The 24,579-nt window shown below is 39.3% G+C and overlaps 1 protein-coding gene across 1 annotated transcript; it reads left to right on the top strand.

Annotated features, from left to right (window-relative positions):
* The first annotated feature begins 195 nt into the window (after positions 1 to 195).
* On the top strand, positions 196 to 24,229 carry brwd1 (bromodomain and WD repeat domain containing 1). Its single transcript, XM_041995432.1, has 44 exons — positions 196 to 408; positions 523 to 581; positions 700 to 729; positions 949 to 1,008; positions 2,140 to 2,290; positions 2,503 to 2,601; positions 4,490 to 4,650; positions 4,870 to 5,091; positions 6,849 to 6,949; positions 7,762 to 7,832; positions 8,020 to 8,120; positions 8,238 to 8,278; positions 8,367 to 8,468; positions 9,430 to 9,583; positions 9,710 to 9,844; positions 9,980 to 10,108; positions 10,307 to 10,455; positions 11,423 to 11,499; positions 11,703 to 11,912; positions 12,010 to 12,193; positions 12,500 to 12,590; positions 12,744 to 12,866; positions 12,969 to 13,039; positions 14,552 to 14,780; positions 14,861 to 14,977; positions 15,648 to 15,755; positions 15,886 to 16,010; positions 16,272 to 16,354; positions 16,546 to 16,657; positions 17,081 to 17,142; positions 17,252 to 17,407; positions 17,507 to 17,627; positions 17,772 to 17,897; positions 18,046 to 18,112; positions 18,503 to 18,553; positions 18,750 to 18,875; positions 18,995 to 19,147; positions 19,278 to 19,435; positions 19,655 to 19,827; positions 20,577 to 20,705; positions 20,800 to 20,958; positions 21,051 to 21,356; positions 21,478 to 21,630; positions 21,716 to 24,229. The coding sequence occupies exons 1-44, from the start codon at positions 372 to 374 to the stop codon at positions 23,128 to 23,130; spliced, it is 6,687 nt and encodes a 2,228-aa protein (XP_041851366.1). The 5' UTR covers positions 196 to 371; the 3' UTR covers positions 23,131 to 24,229.
* The last annotated feature ends 350 nt before the right edge of the window (positions 24,230 to 24,579 follow it).

Consider the following 24,579-nt stretch of genomic DNA (forward strand, 5'->3'; position numbering starts at 1 on the left):
TTTATTTATATATTTATTTTTAAATAAAATAGTTTTGTTATAATATAAAGAAAATAGTATCTAAACTGGAATGTACATACAAGTAATAGAAAAACGTTGTTCGGCCACAAGCTAATGTGGACTTGTGTCTTTTGTTGAGCGTGCTCCTCCCCACCCCCCTTTTCCTGTGTTACTCCGCTGTGGCGGAAGTAAGTCGTATCGCCGAGGCCTCATCCTTCCAATGGCGGCTGCAAACAGGCTGAATAGAAAGCGGGAGCAACCGTGGAGGGGGTCAGAGCGCTGTTACGGAAATTAAATAAATATATCATATTTTCTATCGCCATAAAGCTAGCCTGGAATTTGTTACACCTCTCCAAATCTCGGCCGATTCAATGGCCAAAAATCGGAACATTTCGCTCCTTGAATCGGGTAAGTAGTGGAAGTAAACCCAACTGATAGCTTGATATACATCGACAACGCTCGTGCTAATTGATTTCCCAACTGCTTTTCAATCTGTTAATTTACTCACTGTTTTAATTCCAGAGCTATATTACTTGATTTCTCGTTTCTTAACTACGGGTCCATGCCGGAGAGCGGCTGAGGTGAGCTGGCGTGCTTTGACTGGCACTGTGTGTTGTATTACAACATAGTTGACGAGCTAGTTGATAATAGAGTTAATTGAGGCATTGTGATCTGAGTCGCATTTTTGATCATCTGCAGGTCCTGGCAAGCGAACTAGAGGAATATCAGGTGTGTGTCCCCGCTGTTTCTGCTAGCTTGTTAACTGCTAACTAACTGCTCTCCCTCGGTCTAGACTTGAGTCTGATCATAAAACTTGCCCAACTCTGTTGACTTTTTAATACCCCCAGTAGATCTCATTAGTTTGACACAACCCGGTTTCAGATATATGTGTTGGTGCTTGCTATTTTTTTTTTATTGTAAATATGCTTAACAAACTCTTTTCGGCAGCTCTTACCCGGGAGATTGGACTGGTTGGCAAACGAGCACCCGAGAACATACGAAGATGTGGTGAGATTTAACTTTATATCTGTTAAGTTCATTGTCGGCTGTTGTTATTGTCTTGTGACAGGGGACTGTGTGTCCATGCTCTGTGCTTGTTTACGGTCTTTGTTCTTTTCCTCTGTGCGATTATGGGAAATCTTGAGTTGTCATAACTAATAAACGCACAATCCGCTCCCACTGCCTAAATTGTTAAAAGTGAACTATTAATTGGGGATTTTAAAACAACATTTGGATGGGGAGTTTAGTGTTATTTTGTCCCGGCTGTGATACTGCAGTTAGGGTGGGTAGTTGGGCTTCTCGCTTTATAGAGACGGCTCTACTGGCCAATCACAAACTGAGATGCTCTGTCTCTGCGTTAGTTTGCGTGTGACCTGCGCTATGATTGGTCCATAAAAAATAGATATTTGCATAAGAAGCCACGCCTAACGGAATATGGGTTGAGAGACACATGAAACGGTTACTTTGAGACGTGTATGTGATCATATTGTTTATACAAAGTAGCCGCAAAATCACAGAACACAATAAACTTTGGTGCTACTGAGCAAGTATCTTTAATGATTTATATTGTCACTAATTAGCTATTGTACTGTAAACTGAAGGTTCTAAACATTGTGATCTAAAGATACTAATATTGCACAGATACAAAGCTGAAACAACATATTTTTCTAATTTTAGTTAGATTATTTAGAATGGGAGGTAATCCAGAGTACATCTAAGGAAATAAGGTTGATGACAAATCCTAAAGATAACCAGACAAACAAAGGGCTAAAATTGAGGTTTCCTTGTTGAAACTGATATGAAATAGTTATGCTTATTGTTGAGGAATTGACTTCACTTTCTGCTTTTGTTCCTGTTTTACTTTGTTTTGTTATATTTAAACCTAGTAATATAAGGATTACTTAGCAAAATATTCTGAGAAAGGCAGGCATAATAAACTAAAAGTTTCAGTCTACATATCAACTTTTTTTGTTGAATATCTTGTGTTTTCATTGGTTATTTGAATATATTGTCTTACGTATTTGAGAAAATTGTATAAAAGATTTTTACTTGTGTTGTATTTTGCCCGTTGACCAGTTGGTACAGCAGTGGTCTGCATTCATTGCCAAGTCACTACTCAGTTTTTGTTTGCTCCAACAGGTTGCAGCCAACAGACATATTGCACCTGACCATTTGCTACAGATATGTAAGCAAATCGGACCACTCCTTGACAAAGAGGTGCCATCATGTGTCCCAGGTGTACATTCTCTCCTGGGATCTGGAAAGCAGTCAATGCTCAGGACTGCAAAAGGTAGTGTCTTCATGGTACCCTTGTGTATTTTGGGGGGCAAAAATGTGTGATGGTTTCCCTCCTCCATGCAGTGCATGCAGAGTTAAGTGTTTACATAATATATTTTCAAAGTTACTTGGTACTTGCAGTTGCAAGGGATGATACAATCTATTCCTTTCATATATTTGTTAGTCAAATGAATCATTGTTTGAAGTTTTGGTTTTGATTTTCAGACTGCGACAGTGTGCGGTTTAATGCTTCATCATATGCAGCCCTTCACCGGGGCAGACCACCAGAGAGGCCTTTGAACTGCAAGAAACCTCCACACATAGGTAAGGTCTGAGTTTCACCAGTAATACTGCATTGGTATAGTAAGAATGATGAAATGAAATGAACCACAGGTTGTGTTTGGAATTGTTGCATGCACTTGCTGTGATATTACCGTTCCTCACTAATGATTAATTTTCGGCATGTTGCCTGGAAGTTGTGAAATGCACGGACGGTGTGCTCATTTAAGTGTAATTTCTCTTTTGGCTCACAGTTGTTGACAGCTGTTGGTTAGCCTTGCATGACTAATCTAAATTTTTAGTCTTGCGGGCTCCATTGTAGTTGTTATTAAAACAAGGAAGTTATAAATAATAAACCATCCTTTCATTCAAAGGTTTTTCTGGAATGGTTTTTTTTTTTTTCTGTCTGGTGTTGGATTTTCTTTCTTTATCTTTCCTGTGTGATCCTGCAGTGGTACTGTCATAATGTTTCCTTTCAAGCACTGTTTGCAACAGTGCCTTTCTATCTGAAAACTGTCTACCATGAGGAAAAATAATATAGGACTTTAGGATATGCAGGGTTTTTCACAAGATTATGGTGGAACCAGAAATGTGGTGTGGTAGCTTGCTCCCTTGTTATTGATTTTTGCATCAAAAGCTCTAATTTGTTTGCCACCATCCCATTATTTACATGAACTGCAAATATACCATATTTCGATGAGTTTGCTTGGAATAACTGTAAGGAATAATTTGAATAAAAGCAATGCCTGTACCTGAATAATCAGAGTTATTAGAAATGGGAATCGGTAGGAAAAAACACACTGAGGCTGTGGTATGTTCTACATTTTCACATTTACATAGTCTCATTAGTTTGGTGGTATTGCGGTTTTTAAGTGTGCATTTGCAACATTCCTTAGAGATGATGCTGCCACTTCTAAAAACTAGAACACTGTTTTATTAAGCTCACAAACATCTGTGTGTTGTACACAGAAAAATATAGCCTTTCCGGTTGACTTAATGGTTTCTGGGTGGTTGCAAATTGCAGCTACTGGTGTATCCTGGCGTCTTCTGTAGTAGCACAGATTCTGATAATGTCTGTGCAGTCAATTTTCTCAGATTGCACAGACAAGTGTTGTGTCATCAGTTACTTTTGCCAATATTGATCAAATACTTATATAACTTGTATAACTTCTAAACAAACTCATGATTCCTTGCTGGAAATAACAGGCAATCTTGTTTGTGTTGTACTGGTGTGTAAGCTAGCAGGCATAAAATATACATACATTGAAATTTGCATCTCATTAGTAAAAAGTGTTTTTCTATCATCAAAAATCCCTACATGGTGCAGGATGCTTGGCCAGCAGCTGGTGCCTTTGGATTTTTTATTTATTTAAGTGCTATTGATGTGACTAAAGAGCTTAGTGAGATGCAATCTGTAAAGCATAAAGAAAACATGGGTCTCATAAAACTAGTTGAGCAGTGAGAAAATACAGCATGCAGTTGGAAGACTTGTTTGTTTGCCTCCCATAGCAACAGATGCAAACCAGATGAACAAACATTATTGCAAAAGTGATATTGTTGTTTACTGAACAGATTTGAATAAGCGTTTTTAGTTTAATTTGAGTCAATGCTGTTGTATATGTGTTAAAGACATAATGGTGGCAAAAAGGAGGATACATTTCATGAGATGCAAAGAACACAACTTGTTTTTAGTTTTGTATGTGGGAACATAGCTTTATGGCAAAGCTGTGCATTCTTATGTGTGGCTAAGTCAAAGAAAAGCAGCTTCTCATATTTTCATGTACTTAATATTTTCCTGTAATAATGCCCCTCCACCCCTGCCCACATAAGAGTAAATATATCTCACGCCCACTGTACACATCCCGATCCAAGTCCTGTTGCTGACGTCTACATTTCTTACTGTTTTCTGATGGTTTGCTTCTCCCATCAACAGTGAAGGTGCATCGAGGGAGAGAGCTGACAGGAGTGCAGTGCTTTAGCTCCATCAGTCCTGTCAGCAACTATGAGCACATGCGTCTGCATAGGCGGATCCTGGGGCATCTGTCTGCAGTGTACTGTATCGCATTTGACCGCACTGGTCTCAGGATCTTCACAGTAAGATGAAACATGTCACATTGCACATCTTGAGACTTTTTTTTTTCTTTCTTTTGTCAGATATCAACACTCTATTTTTCAGAGCAAGTGTAGATCCTCACCTGACTGTACCTGTACAGATATTATAAATATTGTTAGGATCTAAATGAAGCATTTGCCAGTCAAGTTATTTTGTCCCAGATCTGTCTTTCATTGTCTTTTTTTCCCCTCTTTTCTCAGGGCTCAGATGACTGTTTGGTAAAGATTTGGTCTTCGTTTGATGGAAGGCTTCATTCAACATTACGAGGACACTCTGCGGAGATCACAGACTTGGCTGTAAACTATGAGAACACGCTTATTGCTGCAGGAAGCTGTGACAAGACCATCCGTGTATGGTGCCTTCGTACCTGTGCCCCTGTGGCTGTGCTGCAGGGGCACAGTGGATCCATTACCTCCCTTCAGGTAAAGGAATCGGTCATTAAGATTAATTGTTATATTTCATTGGAAGGAGGAAAAAGAAAGGAATAGAGCAAGTTCATTATTCCTAAACTTTGCTTTACAACATGTCCTACAGAGGTGTTAAGTGTCAACTGCTTACACGTGATATACTAGCACTTTTTCAAATGGTGCAAAACATGCTAAGTTCCTTTAAAATTTCCAAACAGTTATTGTCAAGGTTTTCTATTCATGTCGAACATACTTGCCTCCTGAAACTGAAACTCCAAAATACAAGTTCATCTGGAACATTTTAGCAACAGAACATTTGTTCTCTATCAAATAATACGATTAGCCTTTATGACTTGGCAGACACTAAATGGTCCATATTACAAAATGCATTCTCATATTTTACCTGTCCCTTGTGCATAGTCAGAAGCTAACATAAGCACAATGTGGCAATTCAATTAAAAGTTTACTCACTCAAGACATGTGTTGGTAAAAAGAGAGGCAGCAATTTTTATAGGTTCTAAAGCGGATGGATTTCCAGCTTTTATGGCTAATTTAAAAGGACAGTTAGTTGAATATTTCTAAATAAACAAAATATGCTGTTGTGTTGCTCATTGTTCTCTCTCCCATACACTGAACTTAAGAATGACTGTGAGGTGACTAATGTCTGTGCCTGCAGCACTTTTGCTACGTGCAAAGACTTCCTCAAAGGCAATAGATGGAGTGAGAAAATGCAGTTAGCTAAAGTGTAACCTAACTAGAATACTACAGTTAGTCATGTGCTCACTGTGAAATAAGAGGGGCAAAACCAACATAATGTGGTAAAATGGTTCAATTGCTGGGGGAAAAATTTAATATTGAAAAAAAAGAACTAACTTTTATTATGTTAAAATAATATGAAACAAACATGGTTTGCTAGAAATACACAAGCAGATGTTGACATACCTGAGTGTCCTGACTGAGCAACACTGGGGTCACTTTCTTATAATAAAACATTACCAACATTATTTTTGAAAAAAATTTGAGTGTTCTAACAAGCTTATTTACAAGTTTGTATACATTTTTTCCCCCTAATTAACAACAGTTAGTTTTGTTTGGTCCTGCACCCTCTAAAGTCAAACAATTGTTGTGGTATTCCTCCCGAAAGACCCATTTCCAGCAATGGAATTCATTATTTAATTGAAGTTAAACATGTAGCTCTATCCTTTCCTTTAGACTTTATAGTAAAAAACGAAAGCATTTGCACAAATTGGTGTGTAAAAAAAAAAATAAAAAAGAAGACGACATAAGAACATATGCAGCTGTGATGCATTGATGCCTTCCACCTAAGAAGTTGTTAATTTTATTGACTTCCAGTGAGAATACGCTATTATAGTGGCACAAATACACGGCCAGAAATAAAACAGTAAATAAGTCGGCTTCCTTCAGTTTTTGTTTCTTCTGTTCTGTTTGGCTGTAACAAGAAAGGTTGTTGCAAATGATGCTTGGCTGATGGAAACATTGTTTATCGTTGTTTGAAATGCTAAAGATGAACACAAACACTTTTCTGACCCCATTCGTCCATCAATCATTGTGTTTAAGCATTCATTTAAAGCACAGATTGCTTTTGGGGTCCACTGGCAAATAGGAATTTAACCTCAAAAAGTGGGAAGTTAATGTGTAACCATCTGTTCGGATTCATCAATTTATACAAGAATAAATCAGTTTATACAATAAACTTGAGTAATTCAGGTGTCTAATTTGTGATTTATTTATTTATTTTCCTGTGTTTTCAGTTTTCACCGTTTGCAAAGGGCTCCAAACGTTACATGCTGTCCACTGGAACTGATGCTACTGTCTGCTTCTGGCAGTGGGACGTAAACAATATCAACTTTAGGTGAGTGCTGCTTGTGTATTTGATGCTATGAGTTTTATAAATTCAGAAGTTTAAGATAAACACTGATGTTTACAAGGAGTATTTATCTTTTTTTTTTTTTAAAGCTTTTTAAAATTTAAACAGAAAGGCTCACATTATCTATAACTGTCCTCTACAGTTTGTTATGCTAAGCTGTATTTTGCATTGTGAGTGGAATGCTACTAAAGGCATGACTTAAAAAAAAAAAAAAAAAGAAAGCTGAACTTTGCTGTGTCAATACTGGGTTAAACAGATATTTCAGACATGTTGAATTTTGTTGGCAAAGCAAAAAAAAAAAAAAAAAACCTACTTTGTTGATTTTTATTTAAATGAAAACATCCACATTCAAGTGTTTTATTGTCACAGTTGCTGTTGAATTTAGTTATAGCCCTCTGTTATTGATCTTTAAAATAAATTTAAAATGCGATGTGAAAGTAAATTTGTTTGATAACTAAGAGAAACGCTTGCTTTGTAAAAGGCCTCACGGTTGATGCACCATGTGGTAGATTGAAAACGGAATCATGAGTCTGAAACTTGTACCAGAAATGACACTATTCAGAGTCAAGATGTGGGAAAGGAAGGTGTTAGGAACCAATAAACTTTGCAGCTCTGTCTACCATACGCTGCAGAGTTGTTGGTGACAGATTGCAGAGGTCACCATGAATGAATCTTCCAGAACAACCAGCTGTTGAGCGCTCCACCAGTCAGGCTTTTTTTTGCTAAAGTTATGTATTTTTTTCCCCTGCCTTGTTAAGTATAAATTACATGGCATTTTTTGTTTTTCTCCTTTTAAGTGATCGACCACACAAGTTTACAGAGCGACCTAGGCCAGGAGTTCAGACTGTGTGCTCCTCATTCAGTCCAGGTATCTAGTCTTTTTTGTGCTAGCTTTTCTTGTTACTAGTTTAATGTTCTTAGCCTTGAACAAACCTGTAACATCTGCTTCCAGTTTAACATCTTTTAATTAAAAACATCTCCATGTTGGCAGCTTCTTTCATTTTAGGATGTTCGGTTTGAAAACTTGAAGGTTATTTCTCTAACCATCTTTACAGGTGGGATGTTCCTAGCAACAGGAAGCACTGATGATGTCATTAGAATATATTACGTGGGAAGTGGAGGTCCAGAAAAGATTTCAGAGCTCCACGAGCACACAGTAAGCTGAATTTGGATGCCTGTCATGTTCTATAAAAACCTGTCGTTACATGTCGTTACCTTACAAAAATATAATGTTTTGGTTCATGGTCATCGTTTGTGTCTACTCTCTTTCCAGGACAAAGTTGACAGCATCCAGTTCTGTCACTCGAGTGAGAGGTATAAACAAAAATAGATCCACTTCTTAGTTAAATATTCCACATTATGTTTCATGTGGATTACTGTCAAGTGTGTTTCCTCATCTCAGGTTTGTGAGTGGAAGTCGAGATGGAACTGCACGAATCTGGAAGCTCCATCAGCGGCAGCAGTGGAGGTGCATCTTACTCAACATGGCTGCCACTCTTCCAGGGTAAGAGCGAAGGTTGAAAACCGGTGTGGGTGAAAATGATGTTTTTCTTGGTGCAGTGTCTTTAATTTGTGCCCAGTAATTGTGTAACAACCGGATATACGCTGACTAAGCAGGACACAAGCATCTCAAAGAGCTGTCAGAGCTTGTCCATGTAAAACGGGTGCTGATCTCAGCGGAGGCATTCGTTTGGTCCAGACGTGTTACTCAGTTTAGCTGTCAGTTTGTCTTTTCTCTGTCATCTGTTTGGAAGCAGTCGCTGCTTCCAGGATTTGAACATTTTGCATAATTTCCAGCAACTTTTTTTATTTCTTTGGTTATGTTTGATCCTTTTTAAAATACTAGTACACTAGTTTTTACAAATATTTGCCAGTGGTTGTGTATTTTTACATTGATTAAACTGCACACTGCAGGATGGCAAAAATATTGGAAAGGTTAGATCTAAACATCTATTGGCAGAGATTGTTGCAGTAGTAGTTGTAGTTCTATTAATCGTAGCAATATTTGTAGTAATAGTAGATTATTTTACTATATTCTGCACACATTTAATGGAACTTTAAGTTTAATTTTAAAAGGGTATCAGTCAAATTATTTTTTTATATTTGGCTGCATTATAAAAATAACAATAATAATGAAAATTAGACTTTTATGTGACTTTTTTCTGTGATTTTAAAAACAATACATTTTAAACTAGTCATCCTGATCAAAGATTGTTTCTTAAAGAGCTGAGGTACAATATTTATCATGCAATATTACAGAGGTAAACTGTGTGAAGAATCTGGTCAAACTGTAAAAGACAGTAGAATGCAACGTCCTGTGAACTAGGCTACAACATGTATTTCACATGACTTTCTTTGGGGAAAATCAGCTTCATTTCTACCAGTACAGCAGCCGATAACAGCTGCCAGTCAACTTGTCATTTGTGTTCAGTGATGCAACTCTTAAAAATGTCTTTTTCTCTCAGTGTTGAGCCTATGAATGAAGAGGAAAGCTACTTTAAACCCAAAGTCACTATGGTAGCATGGGATCGCCATGACAATACAGTCATCACGGCTGTTAACAACCATCTCCTCAAAGTGTGGAACTCCTACACAGGGCAGCTGCTACATATCCTTAAAGTAATTGTTCAGTTTTCTTTCTTTTTTTTTCTCTCTCAACCAATAGACTGTTGGAAAATATCACAGCATTTGTATATTAACCCCTTAAAATTTTAAAAACAAAATTTACACCATCATCGTTTTCAGGGTCATGAGGCTGAGGTGTTTGTCCTCGAGCCACACCCTTTTGATCCCAGGATCATCCTGTCTGCCGGCCATGATGGGAATGTTTTTATATGGAATCTACTGCGAGGAACAAACACTCAGCATTACTTCAACATGGTACATAAATGCTCTACTAGAATCCATTTTGTTTTGTCTTTTTAGAGTGGAGAATTTAGGAATAATGTAGGTTGTTTTGTTTTTTTTTTTTAAATCTTTCTTTACTGTTTCTAATATTATTTTTTAATCATCCAGATTGAGGGCCAGGGCCACGGAGCTGTGTTCGACTGCAAGTTTACTCCTGATGGCCAACGGTTTGCCTGCACAGACTCTCATGGCCATCTGCTCATCTTTGGCTTTGGCAGTTCCAAGCCCTACGAAAAGGCAAGAATTATTTCTCAGTTTGAGAAAATGTTGCATCCTTTTAAAATGTAACACTTCATAAATGCACTTTATAGGTCTAAAAAACCTATTTCTGTTCATTAAATTTGACTGTTTTTGACTGTCCCACATTGAGTTGATATAACAGCAGCAGAGTGAAGCTAACTCCTATATAACTACTGCTTCTTTTTTTCTCCACAGCTCCCTGACCAGGTGTTCTTTCACACAGACTACAGGCCACTGATCCGGGACGGCAATGGCTTTGTGTTGGATGAGCAGACCCAGCAGGCACCTCATCTCATGCCCCCACCATTTTTAGTGGATGTAGATGGAAACCCCCATCCACCAAGGTACTTGGAAGATTCCTGTAGTTGCGCAGTGCTTTCTACAAAGTGCACCAGCTGTTTAAACTCAGTAATGCAGGCTTATGCTCCATCTCGATCACTGCATTCCTCTCAGGAGCATCATATGGCACTGCTACTCCTTATGCTTCACTTAGCAGGTGCATTAGACTTGGTGTTGCACTGTGGGGTCCTATCATGTTCCCTGGTTTATTTGAAGCAATACATGCTGATTTAGAAAATTTGCCTTGACTTCTAATGGCACTCAAGAACACTGGGTAACATGACAGGTGCTACAGTTGCTCTCTTCAGTGCAACTTTGCTGTGACTGGCTAAAGGTTGCCGTGACATGCATGACCCTCGATATGCTTTTTTTCCAAAGGACGTCTGGTCTATTAATTCTGGTTATGTCAATCAAAGGGGCTGAAATTGGTTTGTTCAGCATGATCTAATAATCTGCCTAATCAGCTGCTTTTACTTAAAGAAAAATACAAAAGTTGCTTTGTTCCCTCTTGGTAAGATGTTGTTGTGAGATGAGTCACTATATTTAAGTTTTACTAACTTCGCTGCAGTGTTTGTACATTAAACCCCTGCAGAGGTTTTTCACATTGACCAGCAAATGAGCCTTTGTCCAGAAAAATTACAAACTAGATAAATAAAAGCAACTAATAGCAAACACACTGAGTAACTGTGCATTCAGATATTTTAACTTTTATGTCCAGGGTCCTAGATATTGAAGACTGGGTTGAAAAGTATGGCAAGCTGGTCTGTTTAAATTCTGTTATTTTTAATCTTTAGTTGATATTCTGCTACTTTACAGTTATCCTTAAAAGAGCTAGCTTTTTGATTTGTATATCATAGAAGAGTCAGTGCTTTCGCATTGTTAACAACCAGTTTTCAGTAAAATAAATCTAAATGAACTTTTATTATTATTTATTTATTTTTTATTTTTATTAAAAATGTTACTCCTTTTCAGATATCAGCGTCTTGTGCCCGGGCGGGAGAACATTGCTGCTGAGCACCTGGTTCCTCAGCTGGGATATGTAGCCACCAGTAAGGCTGTAATTTAATGATTCATAGCTTTAGTGAAGTTTACATTGAAAAATGCACCAACAATGCATTAGCCAAGTTGATATAAGAACATTTACTATTTTTTGTGCTTTAAAGAAAGGCTGACAGTTGTTAAAAGTATTTGACCATTTCAAGCCTCCTTAAAATCCCAACTCATGTCCTTGAGCCCTCTGTCTCCTCTGCAGGTGATGGTGAGGTGGTGGAGCAGGTGATCAGCCAGCAGACTGCAGAGCACGAAGAAGCAGCAGCAGTAAGACGCAGTAGCCTTCTGGATGAGGCCATTCGACAGCTTCAGGAGCAGCAAGACCGACGGCACCTACCAGGGACAGCACCAGAGGAGCAACCTGAAGCACTTGGCCTAATGTTGCCACCAGCCCCAAGCACGCCACGCAGAGGTGTCAATTCACCACTAATGTTGGATGCACATAATGTCCTTAAATTATCCTAAGTGGAATTTGTCAGTTAAAATATTTTGTTTTTCATTCTCTTAAGTGTCTGTGAACGACCGAGCAGATGTGCAGTCACCACCTAATGTGGGCCTGCGTCGCAGTGGACAGGTGGAGGGCGTAAGGCAAATGCATCAAAATGCTCCTCGCAGCCAAATAGCCACTGAAAGAGACCTGCAGGCCTGGAGACGCAGGGTGGTGGTACCTGAACTGGCACCCAGCACCTATAGGTAAAACATGGACTGTTTTTTAAAATGTGACTGAGTTTGACTGTGGGAGTGCATTTTATGGTAATTCATGGCATACTGGTGACTCCACTTTATTGCTTTGAGAACTTATTAGACCAAGTACTAAGGTTTTTTTTAATAATACCAACAAAGTACTACTATCTCATCTGAGTTTATTCAACAAAATTTTCTTTGACATTGACAAAATTATCCATCATTATGTATGGTTTTACATACCTTAATGCAATTTATTTTCTTTCTTTTCTGAATTGTTCTATGTAAAATAAACATTTTGTGACTTTTATTTAGGGGCCAGGAGGAAATCCGAACATCCAGAGGAGATGAAGAGGTGCTTTTGTACAACACAAAGAAGAGACGTATTATCTACAGCAGCTGCCGTGTAGGTTCCTTGTTCCTGAGCAGTGAAGATGCTGCTGCTTAAATATTGTTGTGTTGGTGTTGTAGGAGTTTTTTTTTTTTTTTTTTTCCTTCTTCAGAATTATTTCATAACATTTTCTGCACTGGTGTTGAGTTAGTCCCATTTGACCCACAGGATGATTCAGACGAGGAGCCTTCCACTGCGAAGCGAGCCCACGGCCGCAGAGGTTCACTGGAACTCATCGAGTCATCGTGTGATGAGGGAGAGGCGATGTCGAGTTCAGATGTACACTCAGAGGTAGCACATTCTGCACTCTCCTGTGACTTTGTAAAAGAGTGATATATGTTGAGTGATATTCGTGTGTTATATTTTGAGAGATTTAATTTTTTTCTTCTTTAGGACAATGAAATGGATGGCAGTGAACTAGATTCCTCAAATGATGAGGAAGAGTGGAAAAGTGACAGTTCAAGGTATGAAGCTTTACAGATAGAATTTCTACTCGTTTTTTTCCCCTGAATTATTAAACTTTGATGTCAAAACTGATTGTTTAAGATGACACTCCATATGAGACTGTCCTGGGGTCTCATTTAGAAAGCTGGCGCAGGTACAAAAACTGGCGTACGCCCATTATAGTCAATGTTTGGGATTTCTAAAAACCAAACTTGGCGGGAGAATGTTCCTACCTCCACGGCAACCCTGACCTTCCAGTACGCACAAAATCTTTAAAAACTGCAACACCAACGGTACAGAATAAAATCAAGGACATTATGTCAAATGTGTCATTTGTGCACAATTAAAAAATACCTTTCACACCACGTTATATATTAAAGCTGTTTGCAACAATGAATAAAGAGGCACATTTGATATTAATACTCCTAAGAGTGCTTGCTCAGAAAACAGGATTTTTTTTCCCAAGAAAATATATAGTATTAATAAGAACCTAAACCACTAAAATATGTTGTTATTGTGAAAGAAAACTTACATGTTATAAAACCAGTTAAGTAAGATGTCTGCTGCCAGCATTTACCAGTCAGCACAAAAAAAGAAAAAAAGGGAAAAGTAGCTTCAGTCTGAGACCAAGCAGAGTGGGACGCTGACTGGAGGCTGGAGCATCTAGAAATGATGCAACGCTTATGAAACGTACATTATTTATTTATTCTTACACAATGCTTTTTTATTCTTCTAATTTCTGTCCAATCTTTATTTCCCTCAACTCCTTGGCCACCTCGTTAATAGCGTTGTGTCCCTTTGCACCTGCAGGATTTCCTCCGAGTGTATATATTATTTAACACTAAATAAACTGGTACCAACCTCAGATGTATCGATACATGTTTATTGTATAAATTAAAACAAATGACTAAATTACCAGCATCAGTACTGTCATTTAGCAGACGCTTTTCTCCAAAGCGGTTCACCCCTGTGGGATTTGAACTTTGATCTCCCGCATGGGAGAAGGGTGCACGGCCAACTGAGACATCCAGCCGCACCATCCGCTGTCTCTGGCATGTCTTGCCTTCTGACACGCCGTTGACTGCATCTGCCCCCTCCTGCCGCTATTCTGCCTTTCTGACACTGGTAATGCCAACGTCGTGCCCACTAAATAAAACCTTTTTACATTTTTCAAAGTATCTCCCTCTCATTCCGAAAAAATCTGCTTCTTCCCTCTTTTCCCTTCCCGAGCTATCATGGAAATGATATGATGAATATTTATTATAGGCTTTCACTTGACCTTTTATAGCCACCATAAGGGCGTGGCAAGGTGCTCCCTCACGTGCGCCCACTTTAAAGTTGATTCTGATTAACAAATGAAAACAGGCTTTAATAAATCTGAGTTTTTGTACACCGCATTTCCATTTTTCCCAACGTACGCCACCTGTAGTCTGCTTTGTAGTTTGATAAATGAGGCTCCTGGTGGTGTAAAGTTGTGCTTGTTTAATCTTTGTTGTTTAAAATCCACATTGTTGGTGCTTTTCATTGGACAGCCACACATCCAGTGAGTACTCAGACTGGACAGCAGACGCTGGTATAAACTTGCAGCCTTCCACTCCTTTGTCATCACGGAAACGAGCAAGGTGCAAACTCAGCAGCTCTGAAGAGGAGGAGGAGGACAACAATGAGGATGAGGAGGAAAAGCAGCAAAGTGATGAAGAGGAAAAACCTGAGAAGAAAAGCAAAGAGAAGGCCAAAAAAGCAAAGACCAAGTCACCCAGGGTGAGTTAAAAAATGAACTATGTAACAAAGCAGGCTCGCATTTCCTCTCCTAACATTTTACATCTTGCTGCTCCAATCAGCGTCCAAAGGCCAGACCGTCTATTAACAGAGAAGTGTCCAATGAGTTCAGGCCGTCGCCATGGATCACTGATGTCATTCCCAGGAAGTCTCCTTTTGTCCCCCAAATGGGCGATGAGGTATGTGTCATTCAGAGAGGCTTGTTACAGGATCACAAGTCGGGATTGTTGGCTTTTTACTATTATGCCCTCTAGTGTCAGATGTCTGAGGTTCTCAGAATTTTAAATTTTATTGTACTCAATGATCTGCTGGGATTTAATTAATGTATATTTCACTGTTGACCTGTATAGGTCAAGTTGATGCTAGCTTACAGTGACCAAAGTTTATTTTGTGCTGTATGATTTTATGTGAAACTTAGTTTTTACATACTAATTACCTTGACAACTCATCATGCTCACTATAATTTAGTTGTAGGCATTTTGACTTAAAGAAATTTAAAATTATCTGAGCCTACAAGTATATCAGCCTAATTATCAGTGTTTATCTTAGCCAGGGGTGTCCAAAGTTAGTTTTTGAGGGCTGCTGTCCTGCAGGTTATGATGTTTTCTACTGCAGCACACCTGAATCCAGCTGATGATCAACAGGCTTGGGCAGAATATGACAAGCTGTTGAGGAAAGCCATGCAATTTGAATCAGGTGTGTTGGTGCAGGGAGACATCTAAAACCTGCAGCCTTCAAGGACTGGAGCTGGACACCCCTAATCTAAGCCTATAAATGTGTCCTGTTTGAGTTAGGGAGCATAGCGCTACACAAGACTGTGTCTAAGAGTTGAATCTTTGTTTGTGTCAGGTGATCTACTTCCGGCAGGGACATGAAGCCTATGTTGAGGCTGTGAGTCGGAGTGAGCTCTACCCCATCAATCTAGAAAAACAGCCATGGAGGAAAATGGAGCTACGGGTATGACCTCTGGCAAATGGGATAGTAGACATTTCCTGATGGATGAACTCATGTCAATAAACATATGAAAAACAGAAAAGTTCAGATTTGAACGACACATATAATGACGGTCCTGCTTTATGGTTTCTAGGACCAAGAGTTTGTGAAGATCACTGGAATCAAGTATGAAGTGTGTCCTCCAACGCTGTGCTGTTTGAAGCTGACGCTTATTGACCACGGCACCGGCAAAATCACTGACAAGTCTTTTTCTATCAAGTGAGCAGATCAGACACATCATCTTCCTCTTGAGAAACATTTGAAGGCAACATAAATGGATCATCTGCTGAGAACAAATTTGGTCAGCGTGACCCATCTGTTTGGTTCCAAAATCAGTCGCTGTAATGAAGAAATGATAATACAGAAGTTCTGTCTGCAAGAATTGGATCCTATTTTTTTGCAGGGTGTATTTATGATTATCCTCTAGCATCAGTTTACCATAGCGAAACTTTTAAATGTGATCTGTTTTTTTCTGTTTAGGTATCACGACATGCCAGATGTGATTGATTTCCTGGTGTTGAGGCAAAGCTATGATGAGGCGCTCCGTCGAAACTGGCAACCAAGTAAGAGAGCTCATGCTTCCTTTCAGCTGGATCTTCTGTAAATCTTTACAGTTGTCCAAATGGATAAATGTGATTATTGGTTGGTTATTATTGGTTTGTTTAGTTCACTTAGGGGTGGATATTATAGCTTTGTCGGGATGATTTTTATTTTTAATTCTATCATATGAACTGGTCATATTTTCTTATTGCAGATGACAAGTTTCGCTCAGTGATTGATGATGCCTGGTGGTTCGGGACCATTGTCTGTCAGGAGCCCTACCAGCCAGAGTACCCAGACAGCCTCTTCCAGTGCTTCAAAGTCAGGTGGGAAGAAGAAGTGGAAAAAATTAATTATTAGAGAGTTGAGATTTTATGATAATCTAATGATTAATCAAATTTAATTTAAATTAAATTTAAGAATCAGAGTCTTAATTTAAGCTTTGTTCTCTTTTCCAAATACTATTTAGTACATTCTGTATACAGTATGTAACAGGCCTGGTTTGTGTCAAGGTGTTCATGTGTTATTACTCTCCTGTTGGAGGCGAAATGTGAGGAAATGGGCTTCTGTCTCCTAGTGGTTAGTAAAGGACATGAAAGATGTTGTGATCTCTCAATGGCAGTTATGGAAAAAAAATTTAAACTTATCTAACATCGTACAACTTGAGATGGTAACTGATTTTGTTGTGAACCTGTAAAACGGTGGATGCATGCTGTTAATATGGGCAGCCTTCTTTTTATTCTCAACAGATGGGACAATGGTGAAACAGAGAAACTGAGTCCGTGGGATGTGGAACCCATTCAGGATGATGGTAACAAAGACTTATTAGTAATTTAAATACATCACAAAGACACATTTCTAGAGTGAGTTTGTTTTGAATTGGTTTAATAGTGTATTTCAAATGTGTCTTTGCTGTGCAGCCCAGCAGCCAGAGACTGAGGGGGGCAGTATCCCTGTGACTGCAGATGAGATGAAGGAACTGATGTACAAGCCCCTGCCAGGGGAGTGGGGTGAGAGGACCAGGGATGAGGAGTGTGAACGCGTCATTGTCGGCATTGACCAGCTCATCACTGTTGGTGTGTATGCAGAAAAACAAATTCTGTAATCTGCAGGTAACAGTGGATCGTGTTTTCAGTGGTTACACTAACCCACCTTCCCGGATGTTTGTGCTGTAGAAATTGCAGCTCCATTCTCTGGTCCTGTGGATTTGGCCCAGTATCCAACCTACTGTACCGTGATCGCCTATCCCACAGATCTGGGCACTATCAGACTGCGACTTGTGAACAGATTTTACAGGTTAGTTCCTCCAGTCTTAACTTCATCATCAGTCTGCAACTAACAGTCTAGTTCTGTACTTAAAATAAAAGAAGCTGTTGAAAATCAAATCCCTGACATTTCATACTTTAGGGGAGACACTTATCAATGTTTTGTGCTCCACAGGCGCCTCTCTGCATTAATTTGGGATGCCAGGTATATTGCACATAACGCCCGCACTTTCAACGAGCCAAGGAGCAAGATTGCCCACTCTGCAAAAATCATCACGAATGTCCTCCAGAAATTTGTCAAGTATGTGTTACAGGATGTTTTTCAAGAAAAAATGTTTCTCTTAAAATACATATGCAATCATAATGTCATTTAAATAATTTGTTTATTTAAACAAACTGAATTGACATAGAATTTCCTCTTTTTTTTAAATTATTTATCTTTTTTCCAGTAATCCAAGCTGCACAGATATCATGGAGATCTACAGTGCTGTGGAGGAAATGGATGATGATGATGAGGCAAGTGTGAAATAATTAATAAGGCTTTTTTGTGTGTGTATTTGTTTTTCTCATGACGTCAGAATAAAACATAGTTTGACTAGAAAGCTTATTATTGTGCATGTGGTGCTTTGCCTTCAGCAACCAAGAACCAGATCTTATATTTACACATTATGAAGATGCCTAATGTGAAATTGTTACATAGATCTTCAACTTTCTGCACATTGTTTTACATTTGCTTTGCAGTCCAGAAATTTCTAGACAAGTGTGGAAGAGCTGTATGTCAGAACATACATTTCTGGATCAGATGGACAGAGCTATAAAAAAGAACGTATTAAATTGAGAAATTGCCTGCATTTTTATCAATAAAGCAGCATTTAGTGGAATTCAGAATATGTTTACCGTCAATAGGAAGAAGATACAGAAGGACCAGGAACATCATCTGGACACAGACTGCGTCAGGTAAACATTTTAACAGATTAGATTAAGCCCAAGGATGACTGTGAAGAACACTAGTATTATACAAACAAGAATGATCATCAGCATTTTCACTCTGAAATACTGTAAACGATTGTTTCAGAGGAGACACGTGAATTGAGTATTGGGCTACATGTACTTTCTGTCAATGCTTTCTTTTCCTTTTTTTTTATACCTGAAGCGCTCTGTGGAGGTGCCACCAGACCGAGATGCATGGAAAGAACAATGCAAGAGTCTGCTTAACTACATATTAGACTGTGAGGACTCGGAACCATTTAGACAGCCTGTGGATCCTCAGAACTACCCAGTAAGTATTCACAGTAGCTGAACCACTCTATCTATCAGCAGGAAGTGGTCTGAGGTGTGTTTTTATTTAATTTTTTTTTTTTTTTTTAAGTTTAAGTCGTGTTTTGTGCTTGTGTACAGGACTACCATGACATCATTGATACACCGATGGACTTTGGCACAGTGAAGAGAACCCTGGAGGAGGATCACTATGAAAATCCTATAGAACTGTGCAAAGATGCACGCTTAATATTTGCCAATGCTAAAGCTTACACGCCTAACAAGCGCTCCAAGGTAGGGACTGCTTTTTTTGTGGAAGAATTCTCATCTATTGAAACCTCTGCTTTCAAATGTCATGTAAAAATATGTTGTCACTTCTAATTTATTCTTTGTGTTGGATGCTTTTATCTTTTTTTTCTGATAGATTTACAGTATGACTTTGCGGCTCTCTGCCTTTTTTGAGGAGCACATCAGAACAATCATATCTGAGTACAAGACTGCTGTGAAAAGCAGTGATAGGCTCCGCCGCAGTCAGAGGTTTCGCAAGAAAATGCAGCAACAGGATCAGCCCTCTTCCACAAGGTCTGATTTCTGCCTTACCTCCTCTTATCAGCTTTATAATCATTATATTTGGCACGCTACATACTCCAAAGGCTGTGCATTTAAATTCTGTTCCCTTAGTTTGTTGCAAACTAGTCAGTACAGTACACTTGAATTTCTCAGATTTGTTTCTGGCTTATATGCAGGTACATTTGCTCATCAACAGTCTGATTATAAAATTGCTGGATTTCTTTTTTCCAGTCAAAAGAGGGCTGCTGTTAAAACTCAGGAAAAACCAGTGTCAACGTCAGTAACCAAATCTACCTCAGCCAAAGTGTCTGTTCCTGAGAGAGCCAGGCGGAGTCGAGGCAGCAGCTCAGGTCACAGCTCCTCAGAGGACGAGTTTGGCTCCAAAGAGGCCTCATCAACACCAGGTATGAAAACAGCTTGTCCATATAGTAGGTGTTCTAATAGTAGACATTAGAAACAGTTATTGTCTCCTTTTTATTAATGTTTTCTGGTTTAACAACCAGTGTAATCCCTACTATTGGCACACTGATGTCAGTGAATCCGTACAGAGCAGCTTTCCACTACTTTATACTAATATATTTAAGTTTTGCTGCCATACAGGATCTTTCCTGCTCTGCTCAGCCAGTAGCAGGAGCAAAGAGACCCTTTCTTTAAGGAGGGGAGTAGGCAGAAGCATTTCTTTTGCATTTAAAGCTACAGACACTTAAGCAGTCTTTATGAAACAGAACCAAAACCAAGAGTATTACAGTTGTGATATCCATCCATCCACCCATTTTCTGCTTATTTGTGACTGGGTTGCAGGGGCAACAGTCTAAGCAGACATCCCCACGCCTCTTCTTCCCAGCTGCCTCCTTCAGATTTTACATGGGGACAGCAAGTCATTCCCAAGGCAGCTTAGAGATGCAGAATCTCCAAGTCCTGGGTCTACCCCGAGGTGGGAGAGGACCTAGCGTGGTTCTTGTATTTTGGTTCTGGTTGCTTCTCACCCTTTCCATAAGCCTCCACCCTGCCACTCTTTGGAGAAAACTCATTTCCACTGCTTTTTGTTTTTTATTTTTTAGCTATGCTGTTGTAAGAAGATCCTTTAAGGCCATTATTCTTCTCTTTACTGTAGGACTGAAACATTCATTGTACATCATGTCATTTATTTCAGACTCTGAAAGTGAGAGTGAGCTGAGTGAGTCAGATGAAGAGGAGAAGAGTCCAAGTTCCTCAAGGCATCATAAACGCAGACAAAAAGCCAGAGTTACAAGAAGCAACCGTTCCAAGCCGAAGACAAAAGGTCAAGAACAAAGCCTTCTTGCATGACACATAGTACAAAATGACTGTAAGTTGTGTATTAAAGGACATGTCTGGAAATATATTCTCATTATTAGTTGCTGATAGCGACAGTGAAGATGAGGAGGAAGATGAGGAATTTGAGAGTGACGGAGAAGAGGATAGAGAGGTTTCCTCCCATTCCTTAGGTCGTCGCTATCCCAGTCGGAGCACGCGGCTGACCAGAAACAGCGCTGCTGGACACAGAAAAAAGACAGGTAAGCACCATTGGCTGTCTTTAGCCTCAAAACCAGCACATCAAAACACCCACCAGCCAAGATATTTCTTCATCATTCTGAATTGTTTTCAGAGGGCAGAGTGGTAGTGAATGGTCACAACAGGGAGAGGCATCACCAGCGTGACTCCAACAGAGGGACAGCCCAGGGCTCGGACAGAGAAGTCACAGGTCGCATATCCCTCAAGAGAAAGACAGCGAGGGCTGCTGTTAATAAGATGAAACTCCTGGAAGCATCAGATGAAGACTATGAAGATGATGAGGAGGAGAAGAAGAAGCCAAGTAGAAGCAGCAACCGGCTTCGCCACTCGGCCCGGGTCAGCAAACGCACTGCAGTGATCCAAAGCAGCTCAAATTCCGACGGAGATTCGTCAGCAAGCGGTAGGCAAATACTTCAAATGTTAAAGAAATGTAACACTGGAAAATATGCAGACACATTATTCAAGCCTTTTTATTCTTTATATGTGTATTAAGATTTTTTTTCTTCAATTCAATTTTGTAGCATCTCAGAATACAAGAGAATCAGGTGGTGAATCCAAGGATGAAGAAGATGGCAATGACAGCGATACTTCATCCTCTCAAATTAAGCAGAATGGAGATGCAAAATCCATCAAACGGAGAACATTAAAAAGCGATGCCAAGACTAAGGGGAATGGTGAGAAATGTTCTTAGCAGCCAAAGATATATTTTAATTTAACCAATGACGTTTAAATGACTTCCTTCTTCTTGTTTTATTACAGATGCTCTGTCTCAAGTGAACGGCAACAGTGGAAAACACAAGTTCGATAGCAGCTCTGAGCAGGAGGAAACTACAGTGGACATCTGCAGGGAAGCTGAGGGGGAACAAGCGTCCTCATCTAGGAAACCTTCTAGAAGCACTGCTGCCACTTTAGCAAAAAAAAGTAGGATTGCAAGTGAGGAAGAAGAGGTCACTGAACGCCGACCCATGCGACTCAAAGCTCCTTTAAGCTCAGACGAAGAGGACAATGATGATATTTCCCACAAGCACCAAAATGGAGAAAATGTGGAGAAATCAATCCACAGGGACTCAAAAGAAAAACGAAAAGTTTCACCTTCGAAAAGCCAAGCCAAACAAAAGTCTGTCTCTACTAATCAACTGGATGGTGCAGAATCAGATGAACTCAGTGTTTCCCCAAAGAGAACCGGCTCACGCAAGAAAACTGTAAAAAAATGCGAAGTAGAAAGTGATGGCTCCGACTTTGGAACAAAGAGGCCAAAAAGGAACAAAAGCAAACGCCCTCGTCACAACACGTCTGCTTCAGAGAGTTCCGCGCAAGAGTACAAACCCAAGACGAAGTCTAGGAGGAAATGGTCCCCCGGTTCATCAGATGAAGAGTCTGGTAATTCTAATAAGACATCAAACAGACTTCTGAGCCTTCGAGTCCTACCAAAAAAGAAATATACTAGTGACAGCTCTCTCTCTGAGGAAGATTCTGCCGCTGCAGACCAGCATGGACAGAAAAACAGGAACAGAAAAGCCACGGAGTCGAGGGAAGACAGGTATAACTCAAGAGTGTCCAACGAAACATCTCAAACTGAAGCCAGAAATCTGCTTTCTTCCAAGAGAAAACGTATTTACACCTCAGACTCGGAGGAGGAAGAGAAAGAGGATGGAGAAAGAAAGCCAGTACCAGAGGATGATAGAAACAGCAGGTCAGGCTCCTCAAAGCGCTCTAAAAGGGAATCCAAGCAAAAAACTCATGACGGCAAAGGAAGGAGTGCATCCTCCAACGCTGATTCCAGTCAGGAAGACGAAAAGGAAGATGTCGCTCGTTCAAGGAAGGGGAATAAAAACGTGAGGCAGACTAAACCTAAACGAAAAGAAAGCTACAGCAGCAGCAAATACAGTTCAGACTCTGACAATGAGCAGTCATCTTCAGCCTCTGAAAACTCATTTGCCTGCTCAGGGTCCCACAGCAGTCCAAAGAGGAGAAGCCGCGCGCAGACAGGGATTGGTGAAAGGACTGGCAGCCGCCAGCTACGGCAGTGCCGCCAGCTACGGCAGCGCCGCCAGCGGGCCGCCTCAGAGGAAGAGTACGACAGTGATGAGTCGTATGCCAAGACGCAGCGAAAGACGCGCGTGAACACGCGAAACCGTGGAAAGAGGACGGTAAATTATCATGACAGTGAATGAAAGCCTTTACAGAGAAGACGGAAATTAACTGGTATGGTAGTAGCACTGGAGTCCTCAAGAATAAAATGCTGTGAATCTATTTCATTCAGGGATATTTATATTTTCTATGAAAAACATGTTTAGAAATGTAATACAAATTCAAGCATTTGAACTGCTGGTTTTCACAGTGATACAGAGCAAAACACCACCTCCCATATTGCTTGTTGTGATTTGGCCAGCAGAATAACCATTCTTTGGAATCTTGTCCGCTTGGGTGCTATCTAATATACCTCTGTTTAATCGAGCATATTGCTGGCTTGCACTAAGAAACACTGTAATGAGGTATTTCATACACTAGATTTGCATTAGAAACTCAGGGGTCAACTAAGTTTACTGTAGTCTCAGACATGCAGAAGTTTTTTGTGCTAAGATAAGGAGACTAAACGATTCCAGATTGGCAGATGTCCAAGCACATTGGGACAAAAATCCATGTTCATACTTTTGACTACAGCACTCCTTTGTAAATCCACACACTTATTGCTTGACTGTATTATGAGATATGAGCCAAATGAACTACAATTGATTATTTTCCCCACACATTTTTTGTTCTTTCATTCATTTTTGGATTCTAGTGAATAGGTGTAAATAAGTGATTAAGAAAGGTCTGAACTGCTTAATGATCAGGCGGTAGCAAATTGTTTATTTAAATTTGACTTTCTTTCTTTCCTTTTTTTTTTTTTCTTTTTTCTTACATGTAACTTCATTGTCTTGCCATATGTCACAAATTGGTACTTTTTTTTTTTTTTTTTTTGCCAAGTACAAATAACCAAAAGTACTAAATGCAAAATACTGTGATTTCTCATATTGGGAAGACCTTTTTATTGTTCTGTGTTAACTATTTTCAGTATTAAATTCTTTTTCAGAGTTGACATTTTGCCAGTCATGGTTTCTTTTTGTTTATAGGGAGGTTTCTAAATACAGTCACTTGATATTTTGCTTAATGTTTTTCATACTATACCTTTAATAAACAGAATTCACAGGAAAACTATTAATGCAATGTGGTCGTAGAGTGCAATGAATGCGTTATTCTTCCTCTTAATAAAGACGTCAATTCAAGGTGTATACTGTGTCAGACTCAATCTTACCAATTGGTGCCCACATGACTAGTATTTATGTTGCAGTAGGTCCAGGCAGTTTTTGCATGGTTAACTTGTCTTACAAAACGGCTGCAAACATCAGTAATTGAAATCGATTCTAAAGTAGTTTTAAAAATTTTATAAAGCATCTTTGGATTTTTTTTTGCCATTCAGTTTATTTTATGTAATGTAAATGCATATGTGTTTTACAAAAACAACATACTTTAAAGTATTTTTCTTTAATTTCCACATGTTGTATTTTTCGTTTGTACATTTTGTACATAAAAAGAAGCCAGTGCGGCTTCCGTATGACGTTAGGCAAATATTTCATTTA

The sequence above is a fragment of the Melanotaenia boesemani genome, chromosome 9 (genome assembly GCF_017639745.1).
Source record: "Melanotaenia boesemani isolate fMelBoe1 chromosome 9, fMelBoe1.pri, whole genome shotgun sequence".
Taxonomy (NCBI): Eukaryota; Metazoa; Chordata; class Actinopteri; order Atheriniformes; family Melanotaeniidae; genus Melanotaenia; species Melanotaenia boesemani.

Bases quoted from the DNA above. Each gene is read 5' to 3' on its own strand.
- brwd1 (XM_041995432.1), top strand. From the start codon at position 372: ATGGCCAAAAATCGGAACATTTCGCTCCTTGAATCGG. The intron at 409-522 runs GTAAGTAGTGGA...TTTTAATTCCAG, and splicing joins CATTTCGCTCCTTGAATCGG to AGCTATATTACTTGATTTCT. The intron at 8,469-9,429 runs GTAAGAGCGAAG...TTTTTCTCTCAG, and splicing joins ATGGCTGCCACTCTTCCAGG to TGTTGAGCCTATGAATGAAG.